Here is a 15,105-nt window from a genome sequence, read left to right as displayed (position 1 = left end):
CACTATTCCATACCAACTCAATTCATCTTGAATAAACTGTTTCTTCTTTTACATGGTTGATTATTTCTTTACTTTATTCTCTTATCATATTTTCTCATCATCATGATCATCAACTTTTTTCACCATTTACTCGTTCTTTTGCTTTCCACCAAAAGCCCAATGCATTGACTTTTTTTCACTGCACTGACCTCGACTGTTTACCCATCAAATGAACATGCACTTTGAGCTATTATCATCGACTCTATTGATACATTTTCATGCATACAAAACATTCATTTTTATCTTTACTTTTATTCCGATGAAAAATGATGAGCATTCAGTTATATTGTGAGACATCAAAAGACTCATGAAGATTAAATTATCACACTAGTTAGGGATGAGGAGAGGATCTTACCCTTTACCTTACTCATCATCATCATTACTTTCTTTGCCTTAAATCCGTCTCTTTCAGACTTTTCCTCTTCTTCTTCTCAATTCAATTCTTATCCATTTCCATGACACTTTCATCTTCCTTTACCCAAAACCCATTCAACTCTCATCCTACTTTGCATCCAATTCACAACCAAATTCAATTATCAATCCAACTTGCAACCTAAAAAAAGTATCTTTTACTTTGCCTTATTCTTCCTCATCTTCTTCATCGTCTTCATCTCAAATCAAATGAGATGTCATGAGAATTAAACTATTTTCCATTCTTTTTCTTCTTCTTCTTCTTGCACTTTTTTAACCAACTATTCTTATCTTCTCAATATCATCATTCCTTTCAACACACTATTGTACTTTGTCCCATCTTCAATCTCCATCTTCATCATAATCTTCCCTGTTTCTTTACAATCTCATGAATCTTCATGATTCTTTCAACTTTTTTTTCTCTCTCTCTCTTTTTCTCTCTTTACAAACATCATCTTTTTACATTCCTCTTTATACTCATAAGAAACCATCATCATAATCATTCTCATCATTTTCATCATTAATTTTTCCCTCCCTCTGAGTTACTTGATTTTGTAAGACAATTTAACAACATCTTTTCTGTCATATTTATTTCATTTTTCTTACCCATCCTCATCCTCATCATCTTGAAAAATATCATTTCTATTTCTTCTCTTTTCCCTTTTCTCCCCTTTTCCTTCAACCAATTTTTATCGGATTCACTTGCTTAGTTAACCAGGTCAATAAAAAGTAATTAGTCTTTTTGTTTCTTCTCCACCATCATCATCATCATCTTCAATTCCATCTCATTTCCTCAGTTTCTCAATGATGTCAAACAATCTTATTGATTTCTTCTTCTTCCTCTCCTCTTATTCCCTTTCAACCCAAACTGCGACTCAACTTTTGTCAAAATAATTCCCATTTTGATTGCATCTTGATTGTTTCGTTAAAGTCAACATACTGACCCTCTTCAATATGCACCAACCTTGAGCTTGAACAATCACTTGACAGCATCACTTTAAGATGTAAACAGAGTCCAACATACGAACATACGCCTAGCTTCATGTCCAGTCATGTTAAACACGTTAAACATGAAAACAGATTAAAACCAAAATTGAAAATCTTTTCAAATGTTGATACAAAAAAAGGACCAAAAGTGGCGAGATGAGAACAATGTTTAACTTTGAAAGGAACAAGAATGTTATGACAGTAAAATAATGATAAACTTTAATTTGATGATGATGACAATGATGAGGATGAAAATAAATCTCAAAGTTAACTGATATTTAATCCTTTTAGATTCCACTGAGAATTGAACTAACAAATAGCTAAATCTTTGGCATGGCTTATGCGTCTCATTAAACTTGAACATAAATCATCACCAGCCAACGAAAGGCAGCATTTGTTGTCTTTTAGTTTTTGACTTGCTTCGTCTCTAAGGACAAACAAACAGAGAGCAGCAACAATAACTGTTTCCGTGCAACATTAAAGTCACTCAAACCTTTTTTTTGGCTTTTCCCAACAATCAACCTCATCATCCTCTTATTGTCAATTACAAATGTCCACTGTGATAAGGTTCAATTGGTTGACTCTTCAACAATCAGCATCATCTTAATATTGTTACTTGTTAAGGTATTGTTATCATGTGAAGAAGAGAGCAGAAAGAAAAGACAAAAACTGAAAGTAATCATGAATGGATCTTCAACTAAAAGTAACTTTATACTGTTACAATAATTTCTTACTTCAATCTTCAATTCCTTGATTCCTCAGCCAACTCTAAACTGAATGATGAGAATATGATGAAAAGTGAAGGAAAAAGAAGAAAATATTTCAAAGCTAAAACACTTAACCAATCAAGTAAATCATTTAAGCTCATCATTGGAATCAGTTTCAATTTACTTTACATTTTAAATCAAAAAGTTGATTTACATTATTAATTCAATAAAATATATTTTATTCATTCCAATGAACTTTCCAAGCTCATTCCACAAGAATGATGAATACAAACTTAATTTTCCTTCTTTTAATCATCAACTTCTTTGCTCTTCTCAAGAAATAAAGTAAAGAAGAAAAATTTATTCAAAAATAAATTGCAAAAGTTTCCATTGAATCCAGAATGAAACTCATTTTCAGGTCTTTTGCCAATCTTTTTGTTGTTCATTTTGTCCAGTTTTCTGTTTTTGCTGAGATTAAATTGGCGCTCATTTGGTTGACAAGTTTGATAAATTGGTAAATCTGCCTTTGATTTAGTTTCGTTGAAACTTTTCGTTAGTCACTGACAACAAAAAGAAAATATCATTCCTGGTTAAGTTTATCAGTTTACAGAATAATAATATTATGAGAAAATAACATCAAAATTAAGTGGAAAGAGAGGGAAACATAAATGTTGTAAAAAACGAGGTAAAAATAAAACAACTGAAAATGACATTGGAAGAGACAAAATAATTGAAATTGTCACACTGATGAAGGAATATTAGTAGAGAGTAAAAGTTGAAGGAAGATTGAACAAGATGAAGATTGAGGAAGATGGTGAAGACGAACAAAATGATGGTGTTGAAGATGAAGAAAAGTAAATAGTCTAAGATATGAAGGAAAATGATGATGAGAATGGCAATGATAAAAGTAAATAAAAAGCAGAGAAGATAATGTAACGTTCAAATAATATTCGTTTAGCTTTAGATTTCTACGTTTTTCTTTTTTTCCTCTCCTTCTAGATTCAGCTTTTTTATTCTCATCTTTATCTTCATCTTTTTTCTCGCCTTTTCCTCTTTTATCCATCTTCTTTTTCGTCCTGTTTTTCGTTCTCTCTAATCCTCTTTCTTTACTTTGTCTTGGATCTTGTTGCAGTTCGAATGGTACTAACAGTTAACCTCATTAAAACATCTCACGAAGTAAAAACAGTTTCATGATGATGAACACTATCATGATTATTATGATGTTAACTTTCATGGAAACACTTTTTTTTTATCTTTCATTTTTTGCCTTCCTTCATTGCTACTGATTCTGGGATTGTTACGATTAACTTTAACCTCATAATGAATGGTTGGTTAGATGCGAGTCAAAAGACGAAAGGCTAAAGATAATCTCAAGGTATAAAATTATTGCAAATCAGAGACAAAAAAATGAAATGAAAATGATAATGGATTAGGATGAATGTCAAAGTTGGAAAAAAAGTTTGCCAAAAAAGGGTGAAAAAAAGAGTCGAAAACATTGATTCTGTAAGAATACAAAGAAAAGAAAAAAAAAGTCTTTTGAGGAAAAAATTATCAACATTATCGGATGATAAAAGGTTTGACAAAAGCCTCTAATAATTGAAAGATAAACTTAAACATTGTAATATCTAGACTTTGACTAACTGGTCACTTTAACTCCCAGTCAATCCCTGTTATGCTTGGACGAACCTCCAAGCTGGAGCAAGGAGAAAAAAAGTGTTGATGAAGAAAATCAGCTGATGTTGGCTAAACTTGACAGAGTGAGATGAGGAAAGTGGCGAGAAGACAAAAGAGGTGAAATAAGGGTAACAATGGGAGGAACAGGAACTCATCATCAACGAAAATGATGAGAATGATGATGATGGAAAGTCACGAAAAAGGATTTTTTTTGCTTTTTTCTTTCTTTTTGCTTGTTCTTACAGGAAGAAGATTTCAGATGAAAGATACAGATGAGCTTGCTGATGATGAAGATGATGATGAAATAATAAGTGATGCATTTGACAATATTGACTTGAAATTAAATCAATGGGATGAGAAGAGGATAGAGAGAAGATGAGAATTGTTTGTAAAAGTAAAAACCTTGAAAGGATTTACTTTGAAGGAAGAAGAAGAAGAAGAAGAAGAAGAAATCGCATTTCCTATTGAATGAAAAAAAGCATTACACGGTTATGAGCATGTGTCTGGTGTAAGAAAGTGTTTACTTCATTGATATTATTTGGGAATAAAAGGCAAAAAAATAACTTCTCTTTCTTTTCCTTCTTCTTCTTCTTCTGTCTCAGCATTTTTGGGTTACCAAGATCGATACTTGGCAAAGGCCAACCAACATTGTCAACAGCATATATTAAACCAATCGACCATGTTATCCGTTTCTTTATCTTTTCTCATCCTTTTTTCATTCCAAGTTTCATCAGTTATTCCTGGCGACTAAAAGTACAATTGTAAACAGATCAAAGATGGAAACGATGAAATTGCCAATTAATCTGAATCTTTTAAAATTCAATTCCAAGTTAATTGTATTCGAGAAAAAGGTTGAAAATAAATTGGAAAAAAAGAAATGAGAAAAACTTTTCTTTTAAAGTTGAGTTGATCATCTGATTAGCTCGAGTTCACTTCTCAGCCTTTTCACCTTTTCTTGCTTTTCCTAATTAATCAGTTAGGAATAAAGATGACAATGATTGGCAATAATTAGCTAAAAATTAACTCATTTGTTGCTACTTTTGTTGTGAAAAGAGAAACGCTTTTACAGACAATTTTCATTCTCAATTGTCACATAATTTAATCATCATTATCAAGATAATTTGCTTCTAATTTCATTGCTCATAATTGCCAATTAACTTAATCTCATGGAAATCATTTGAAAGTATCTTTTAATGATAAACATAAACATAATCTTAAATGGTTGCCCTCAACATTCAAGTTATCAAAGCAATTCTCTGTTTTCATTTCAAGCTCATTGTTGATCAGATTAAACAGGGAAACGTATTCACTGATTAACACGATTAGCTAATTTCATGTTTAGATGACATTTTCTTGATGCTATCACAATGATGGTAATAATTATAATAATCTGAACCATTATACCATCTAATATGAAAAGATGATGACAGAGAGAAAAGTTGAATGCATAATCATAATCATTTACAAGATTTGGCTGATTAAGCGATTCCAGAGGTAAATCTTTTTCCAGCTCAATTAAGTTCGTTTTTTTGGAGACATTTTATTTTCTTACTTTAGTCTCACAACCATGGGAATAGCAAGATGCATGGCAAGTGAATGGAAACAAAAAATGTCTGAACAAGTTTATCTCTGGTTAATCTGATGACTTTACACTTTGCTTTGTCTCTTCTTTTTTTGTTAATCATTTTTGTTTCTTTTTCATTAACTTGCCTTTATTTTCAACGACAAATTCAACATTGATGATGCTCAGAATGAGCTGGCAAACCAATGATGAAACCCTTTTTTTTCAACCAAAAAATAGTGAAAAGTAAAATGAAATGTTCACTGTAATCTCTGTGATTTCGCTCCATTAATTGAACAAAACTCGGCCAATTGTAACTCCAACAGTTAAACTGAACAATCAAGATAATCTTGAGGATTAAATGTGGCAGCAAGGAATAGTCATTGAGATTGTGAGATGCGAATCAATCACGATATTAACTGTTACAACAATCTAATTGCAAGTCCATTTAAATGGAAAACAATTTCAATCACTTTTAGGTTAAGAGCTGAAGACATTTAGATTAGTAGGTTTGCCAAGTATCATTTGTCTCGCTTTTTAATCGGAATTCTTCTCCTTCTGAACCGAAAATGAATCAAAATCATAAAAATTCGTTCATTTTGTTCTCAATGGAAATCAATTGTTGAAAAAAGAGCTAAACTTTAATTTTCTTCCCACTCAATTTTAGCCGTTTCTAGTAAGGAGATTGAACTAGTCTGGACAACTTGATAGCTAATATTTATGTGCTTCTGGTCAAGAAGTGCAACTGCAGTCAAGTCCATTCTTCATTTACTTCATAATCGAAAGCCTTTCCACTTGTGAACTGAAATGCATCGAAGTTGATTCATGAAAGTTTGTTTCATTTTGTTCTTAATGAAATTCATGGCAAATCGTAATAAAGATTTAGAGAAGAACTAAAAATTTTTAATTTTCTTTTTATCTAGTTTTAGCCTTTTCTGTTATTCGATATTGAACTAGTCTGAACTTGTCAAGTTGATAGTTAATTTGCTTTTGGTCAACGATTTCTGTTATGCAAACATGGTTAAGCCACTTGGATTGATCCAATAATCAATCTTGGCTTGGATTTAAATTGCACTTTTCCATTGCCTTTTCAAATAGTTGATTTATAATGAACGGCTTTTATGCTTGTCATGTTTCAATGTTTGAATCTAATGTGAATAAATGTGCTGAATAAATTATCATTTCAGATTTAACTTGTAATCCATTTGTAAGTTTATTCATTTTATACCTTCTTTACCATCTTCATCATCCTTCACCAATTGGCCAAAAGTAGAAAGTAAACCTCGAAAGAATGATCCATTTTTAGAATAAGTTATTAAAGGAAAAAAAGGTAAAAATGATTTTGATTATATTAATATTATTTTTACATCATTTGGCCCAAGCAAAACGAACCCTCAGGCCTTCATTCTGCACTTATATTGATCTTTATTATTATAATATTATATTGATAACTTGGTTAGAAGAAGAAGGCAAAAGTAAGAATTATTTACGGGAAATTGTGAAAATTTATCACATATTCCATGAGTTTAATCATAATGTTAACTTTAATTTCATGATCCAACACTTTTATACTCCCAATCACATCCCAGTTAATAAGTGCAAAGCAACAGCACAAGTTGAATGGTGATGAAGAGAAGGGAAAAAACACAAAATAATAATCAAATAACGAACCTAATGATGATAATAAAGTTTTTTATTACTACCTTATGTTCAATTGCATTACAACTTAATAACCAATAATTGATAACAACTATTAATATCTTAATAACCTGCAAGAAAAGATCTTCTCACTGAATCAACATTAAATGTTATCAATTAACAATAACGAGTTTAATCATCGAGAAAATAGTCATAATGATTAGGTAAAACAGGTTGACAATGATTTCAAATGTTAACTTGCAAGAGGTTGTCGAGTTGAAAATGTTGGACAAAAAGTTTAATAGATCATTTATTAAATTGTTAATCTTGTAAAGCTTCTTGTTGAGGTTATTAAGGATTTCATTTAGATGATGGTCAAGATGAAATTTGATGAGAAAAGTTGAAATGTCCAAATAGTGTTAGTCTTTACATGGAAACTTTTTGTTCATTTTCATCTTTTTTTTGTTTATCCTGGTTAAGGGAGAAATGGTTATTGGGTTAATCACAGTTAAGTTATAATGGATTTGAAAGCAATCATATTATCATTGGTAACTGATGAGACTGGGAATTATATAATGATAATGATAATGATAATGATGATAAAATGGTTAAACTGGTAAAGGAAAAGATTGCATTCATTGGATGACATTTATGACAAAATTAATTAATAAAAGAGGTTGGACAAGTTTTTTTTTGATAAATTTTGGACCATTTTTTTTCTTCTTTTCATTTTCTTCTTCTCTTCTCATCTTCTGGTCTTCAAGTTATCAAAAGGTTTTATTAGTCGAGTATTATTATTTGATAATGAATAATAACTTTTTGTCAAATTGTGAAGATGATTTGGATGAAGATGTGAAAAGGAAGGAACTTTTATCTTCCAATTGGCGAGGAAAACCTTTTCTTGATCATCTTTTCTTCTTCATCATCTCTTCTTGTTCAATGATGATTATGGTGTCAACAGACGCTTTCCCATGATTATAACAGATTAACTAATATATATTTCATTTCATCTTCTTGCATCAACTTGCTCAATCCATTTGAATTAATCGTTGCTCTTGTTTTGACTTTGATAATCAATTGGATGAGAAGGATGATGATAGGATGACGGTGAAAGTGAATCAAATAGATTATTAGGAATGATAAGAGAGAGAGTGGAAGGTTGATCATGATGAGAGGGAAGATGAGTTTTTTTACAGTTGAATGATTGAGGAATCTCTTTTTGGCTCATCTTAATACATATAAAAACTGATTGAAACCTTTGCTAAATGGGTTCAAGAGATTTGCTTGTAACTTTGATTGTGACCTCAATTATTGAAAATATCATTGGCATTGTATCAGTTGGTGAGTTGGTGAGTTGATGATGGTAAACATAATCGATAACTGATCAGCAATGATGAAAAGTAAAACAGGAGAAGATGAAGATTCCTATGAAAACTATAAGTCGACTTTAGTTTTGGTTTATTCTGAAAACAAAGTCAGTCTAATGATTACCTTTCTGTAACTCACTGGGACTCAAAGAGAGGATAAAGATGAAGATGATTATAAGAAGATAATGGAGGCAAAACAAGTGAAGGGTATAAGGCTGGGAGTAAGAAAATGATTACTGTTCTTTACTGATGATGATGATGATGATGATGATGAGAAAAGATCTAATCAGACTTTGCCTTTTCTTTTTTCCGTCCTTTTTCCCTTTATCTGGATTGACCATTTGTATGAATTTAGGGTCATTTTCATTTTCAGGTCAGAATAAAGAGGAATGAATGTGAATGAGAGAAAAGAGAAAACTTTTTTTCTTCTCCTTTTTCTATTCAAGACTTAACTGGACAAATCAGGGAAATCAAAGTCACAGGGAAAATTAATTATTTGCTAGATAAATATTACCATGTTTAGACTAAAAGGTTTTTCATGGTAAATAAACACTTTTCAGATTAACTTTGAATATTTGCCTTTCAATTATCTTAACAGTTGATAATCATTGTTAATAATTGAAAGTCAAAAATGTCAACTGGAATAAAAGTCGAACCTGAAAATTTCGTTTGTTTTTCGTTTCCTTTTTGATTGTTTGGTTGCTTCTCTACTTTGGTTTAACCAGTTAAACTCATTGAACCATTTAAGGCTCATTGAGAACCATTAAACTCACTTTGAATTTCAATTAATGTTTGAATTAGAAGGCATTTTAAATGCATTTAATCAATCCAATTGTTTACACTTCAAGTTTATCTCAGCCAGGTTAAAGTTTGGTAACTGTTAATGTCAAAGTTCACTTGAAATTTCAAACTTTTGACCAAAAGCGTTTTTTTCAGGGAATAATCAATTTCTGCAAATAACTGCCATCTATTGTTAACCTTTGCTAACTCGTTTGTTGAATCCAAAAACAGTTTTGTTTAATCTGAATAATTCATTTCTCTGGATGAAACATTTCTCCTTCTTCACTTTAACCATTATTTAATTGTAATACTTATTATTACAACATAATTTCAACTTGATTTATTTCTCCTTCTTTCTTTTCTTTTCTTTTTTCCTCTTTTTTTCTCTCCTCTTCACTTTTGTTTCTATTCCAATCATGCGATTCAATTCTGATCAATATCTCATTCCCTATTCTTGCACATTCATTAGAACCAAGAGAAATAAAAAGCAAGGAGAAAAAAAGACTCGGAAATGATTCTGCTTTTCATCCATTTGTTTCTTCTCACATCCAATAATGATGAAAATTGTTTCAACGCTTTAAACGTTTTCTCCTGATTCCCTGATTATGTCCAAGTGAAAAGGCGTAAATAAATTCCTATCAATCTGGATATTGATTAGAGCTTTGTGCTTTCTCCTCTTTTCACCAAACAGTCGATTCAGATTATCATTATTATTAATCTACATATTAATGAAAGAAAAATGTAAAGATTATTATTAATATCATCATTTGCCAGGTTCAATGTTTTGCTTACTTGATTATTGTTAAATATCTTTTCAACATTCACTCGAGAGACTTGAATAATTGCTTGTTTAACCTGATTACAAGGTTTGCAATCAAAAAGTAAAATTGCTTGGATATTAATCAACATTAATATTGGATCAAATTTAAAACTTGAATCTTGCTGTCAATGTGAATAATACACTTTACTGATTGTAGTTGAGTTCAAACACCAGACTGGTTTACATCAAACTTTGGTGTTAGCATAATAGCAATTGGTATTATTTTCATTCTTGATCAAAGTCATTTATCAGACAATTTGAATTGGTAAAAATCGCAAGGGCGTAAAAGTTTCCTCCCAAATTAGATTATATCACCTTCCTTTTCATTTCATTAGGAATCGCTTTTTGGACAACAACAATACTTTGTTCATCATCACCATTAACATTACCAGCTTTCCATCTCAAATAATCTTTCTCATCAATATTGAGAAATGTTTTCACCCTGCAAAATATTAATCTCAACCATTTATCATTACATCGTCAATGAGATTGTTTTTTTGTCTATTATCAATAACTCCAATTAACCGTCAAACACTAGACATCTAATTGTTGTTTTCATTTGTTAACATTTGTCCAAATTCAAGACTCTTGATCCTTTAGTTTTCTTGCGATTCTTTCCTTGTCTAACCCTTTTCACCTTTTGAATCCATTTAATGATTGAAAGTTCAAGACATTTCCATGTTGGGTTAAAGTAAATTCACTAACAGCTAAGAAAAGCAAAGAAAAAAAACATTAGCTCAAGATAATCATTAAGAGAAACATTGTCAGCTGATATTCAAAGGAAGAATGAGAAAATGAAATTTTTTTGCGTTTTTCTAGATATTTCGCATTTCCATCAATACTATTTGATAGCAAAATGTGTAGCAATTAAGTAAATTGGAAATGAAAAAAACAAAAAATAGTCATTTTAACATGAGTACCTGTAATCACTTTCTACCTGGCATACTTTAGGCTCTTTGATTTTCTTGATTTTCCTCTTTGTACATGAAAAATGTTGTTATTTGTGCATCAGCATCATCTTTACATTATTATTCTGATTGATGGATTCAAACTTGTTTTCCAATGTAATCATGTTCCTCGGCTTGTTTCCAATTCATTTCTGTTAATCTTTTTATGTAAATTGAGTTATAGCATGATAGGATCCTATGCTGACCATGGTAATCACAGTTTAACATGAAAAATAAGATTTATAACTTGACCAATTTGCTTTTACAAAATATATAGATACAAATATACTGAGTATGTAGTAATCAAGTTGACCATCAATGATAATCATTCATAATTTCAAATTGATTACTACAGAGGAAAAGAAGAAATTGGAAGGAAAAAATCGGAGAAAATGTTGATTATCATTCATTTTCATTTTGGATCAATAAAGTGAATTGATTGAAAATGGATAATGATGACAGAAAATGTTGAAACTTCATAGACAATTGAAGTTTCAGTTGATGAGTTTGAATGATATCATAACGGAATAGATGAACAAAGTGTCGAGCAAATTCCCTAGCCTTGACATTGTTAACACTAAATGCACTAGAGCAGCAACTATTAACTAAACAATGATGTGTGTTCAACTGGACAAGAAAGGTAAATCAGACCAAGTTGAATCTAAATTGATCCAGTTTTTGTTTTGACATTGAGGTGAAACAACAGCAACATATTAAATGAATCCTGATGAGTTTTGTGTTCACAATTCAGCTTGGATCAAAAGCAGATAAGTAGACTAGCAAATGGTAATCATAATGAAGGTACATCAACAATTAATTGCATTGATTCGCAGGGTTGAGTTGGAGCATTTACATTCAACCATTAAACCATTCCAATGATAAATATCAAAACAAAATACATCCAATCAACATAAAGGTTAATTTCATATTGAATAACAGATAATTGGAGTTTCAGTTTCTTCATTTCTTTCCCCATGCTTTTCCTTCATGTCATCCTCATAATCACTTTTGGCTTGAATAGAAATTTTGCTTTGCTTTTCTCTTCTTCATTTATTCATTTCTATTGAATTCTGTTGGATAATAGAGAAAAAAAATAAAATAAAATAAAAATTGAACAATAAACAATATCAATTGTACTGTTAATGGGTGAATTTATGGATATCATTGTTGTTATAAAATTAGGCTTTTACGTATTGGAAAAGTGGAAGCCAATTTGTTAGAGAAATGGAAATCAAAGAGTTATTAAGATTATTCATTTCAATTTTTTACATTAATCTAAGTTAATATTAAATATATTATTAGTGGCCATTAGTTTTTATCTATTGCTCTTAAGTATCTTTGCAATTCAAGAGATTGAGTCTTTATATTTGGCGAAATATAAAAACTGTAGATTGAAATGATCATGAAACTTTGAGTGGTAATATTTTCCTCTAAACAGAATAGATAAAAAAGAATTGGCATTTAAGGTAATAACAATAGAGTTTTATAACAATAACAATAACCATGGTTGGAAGGGAAAGAATTATACTTCTTTGGTTGATTAATAAATGATTTTCTATGTGAAATTATCCAAAAATGTTTGTTTTTCCTTCACAGTAAATGATATTCTTACTGGGAAAAGGTAGTCTTCAGTTAGTTAGGTTAGTTTTTGGGCAACGAGTATGTTAACAACATTGTTAGTCTATAAAGTTAATGTTAAGACAAGAAGGAACAATGAACTTTACCATGTTATCCATGAATCTTTGAAACAAATCATTAAGGAGATGAGGGTGAATGAATAAAAGGAAACATCGCGAAACAATGGATACCAGGTTAGTTCCAGGGTTTGAGTCGAGAAAAAGGCGCACATTGAGAGGACGAAAAGTATGTTGAAAACTGCTGAGCCTACAATGGTTCCAATACCAACATCGTCATGGCTAATGAAAACTCCAATAAGAGCCGTAAATAGCTCTGGAGCAGAGCCTCCGGCCGCCATGAATGTAGCTCCGGCAACATCCTCAGAGATAGCCAGTTTCTCGGTAATAACGTCCAGTGAGGGAATAAAAAATTCATCACAAACAACGGCCAAAGCGAGAAACATGTAAATCACACCAATAATGTGCAATAAAACAGCTCCTTTACGTTTCTGGTCAAGTGTGAAAATATCTGGTGGAAACATTGGATCACTCTGTTTTATCGCCTCTTCATAAGGATGGTCTGGTAAGCCGGTTGACGAATCAATTTCGAGTTCTACATCGTCTTTGTTCGGGGAATTTTGAATGGATAACGGCGACCGAGATTGATGTATAGAGTGAGTTGAAACAGACGGTAATCTAGAGGATGGTGAAGTTAAACAAGAACCGGTGAGAAACAAGCTTAGCGCGATGTAAATGAACAAGCTGGTTACAAGAAATGGTATCACTATCAACAGTCGCTGTAATTTTGACAGTGTCCGGCTTTTGCTCCAAGGTTGTTTATTAAAGCACTGATGGTGAAAGTTTTTTTTATTGAATAATAAATTCATTGTATCATCAGATGGTGAAGGATAACTCCTTTGACGGATAAGGTTAGAAATACTTGCTTGTCGTTTTATCACTTTACAATACAAATGCGATAGTTGATCCATGTTTAAATTTAAATTTGACTCCATTAAATTTCTTAGACGCTAAAATTAAGTTTCACTTGATTGTTGATCTCTATCAGCGAAAAAATTGGGCAAAAAAAGTTCGTTGATAAATTCCCTAGTAGATGGCGCCGCAGGTTAAACAAAATTACCAAAAAGCACTTTCGGCGGCTCCTTGTAAGCTGCTAGAACACCAAAAATTGAACCAGGGTTTAACTTTTGGGTTATCGATTAGTTAAATTGCCGTCGCAATAAATGAGTTGAAACTAGGATCAAAAGGCCCATTGTCATTTGATAGTTGAAGATTACTGATAGGAGTTAATGAAGACACGCTAATTTGAATGGCAATGTGAAACGTTTAACGTGACTGATGCATACATTTAGTTGGAGTAACAATAAAGCAGACTATAATGTAGCCAAATGTTGCCAGCAATTTTCAAATCTTCCACATAACAATTATATCTAATCACTAAATTAGACTTTACATCATTAGTCTGTAGATACAATTCAATTAGAAGCAAAGTATTCTCTTACATAAGTTGGTGTAACAAACTTGAGCATCTCAAATGAGACTGAAAAAGTCTTCAATCTTTAATAGGTCCAGGTTTAACACTTTTGCAAACAATTTACACAAAGTTAAGAGATTAAGAAAAGTCAACTGAAGAAACAAAGTTGTAACATGAAATAGTTTACCGTTTGAAGCACATGTAAAAGACGAAACAAAAACTGTAGCTACACAGGTGAAATCTCCGTAAAGAATGACTTTCCAAATTCAATATAAATGAACCTTGGACATAATCATCACTGAATGTTGTTTTTTGTTTTTTTGGCTTTGATTTTGCTCCTCTTTGATTGTTGCCTAAAAATTCTGCTACCTTTACATTAAAATTTTCACGGTTTTGCCATCCAGCTAGGCCAATCAATATTTATCATCATTGTCATCATCTTGTTTTCATTTTAATGCTCCCACTTTGAGAATCTTTGTTGTTTTGTTCACCCTCTTTCATTTACAATTATTTGTTGGACTCTTTTAGGGATTCATTGGTAAAATTAACTCATGAGAATATTTGATAATAGTTGCCAAGGTATGGATCTAGAAAAATAGAGAGAAAGAGAGGTGAATATTGCAATTAGTTTAGATTTATAAAGAGACATTGATTTACTTTCAATTGAATAATTTCCCTTCTGGTGTTTCCATTGAACCGTTTGATAATTATGTTGATGTTTATCATTAATTATGTTTCCTAGTTATCCATTCATCAGGTAATACAGTGACCCATGATAATCAACCAATAAACTAAATATAAAAGAAAGAAAAAAAGATTCAATAACAGAACAAAATGTTTTAATTTCACATTTCAGTTACTATTTTAACCCTTTCATAACAGATTCGGGTTGAATAGCGTTAACAAATTATTACCTTGTAAACAATGATTGATCATCAAGTGTCCAGATAGATAAAGTAATCGTCGCCCACATTTTATAGAAAACAAATAGACATTAATCATTAATTAAAGACAGACGAGTGATTTGAAACAATTTACTTTCTTGCAATTTCATTTTGATTACACA

General features: G+C 31.1%; 1 protein-coding gene across 1 annotated transcript in view; it reads right to left on the bottom strand.

The window, feature by feature from the left end:
• The window catches only part of LOC107362573 (sodium/potassium/calcium exchanger 2), a 54,304-nt gene extending 39,901 nt beyond the window's left edge, over positions 1-14,403 (bottom strand). Inside the window, exon 1 of the mRNA XM_025160856.2 lies at positions 12,656-14,403. Coding sequence (XP_025016624.2) covers positions 12,656-13,560 — 905 coding nt within the window. The 5' untranslated portion in view covers positions 13,561-14,403. The remainder of the gene's footprint in view (positions 1-12,655) is intronic.
• Between the last annotated feature and the right edge of the window lie 702 nt (positions 14,404-15,105).

This window comes from Tetranychus urticae, chromosome 1, assembly GCF_039701765.1.
Source record: "Tetranychus urticae isolate SD_2017Ah chromosome 1, NJAU_TeUrti_SD_1.0, whole genome shotgun sequence".
NCBI classification, from domain to species: Eukaryota; Metazoa; Arthropoda; class Arachnida; order Trombidiformes; family Tetranychidae; genus Tetranychus; species Tetranychus urticae.
The sequence above is the reverse complement of the archived record's forward strand: the minus strand, read 5'-3'. Positions and strand labels throughout refer to the sequence as shown.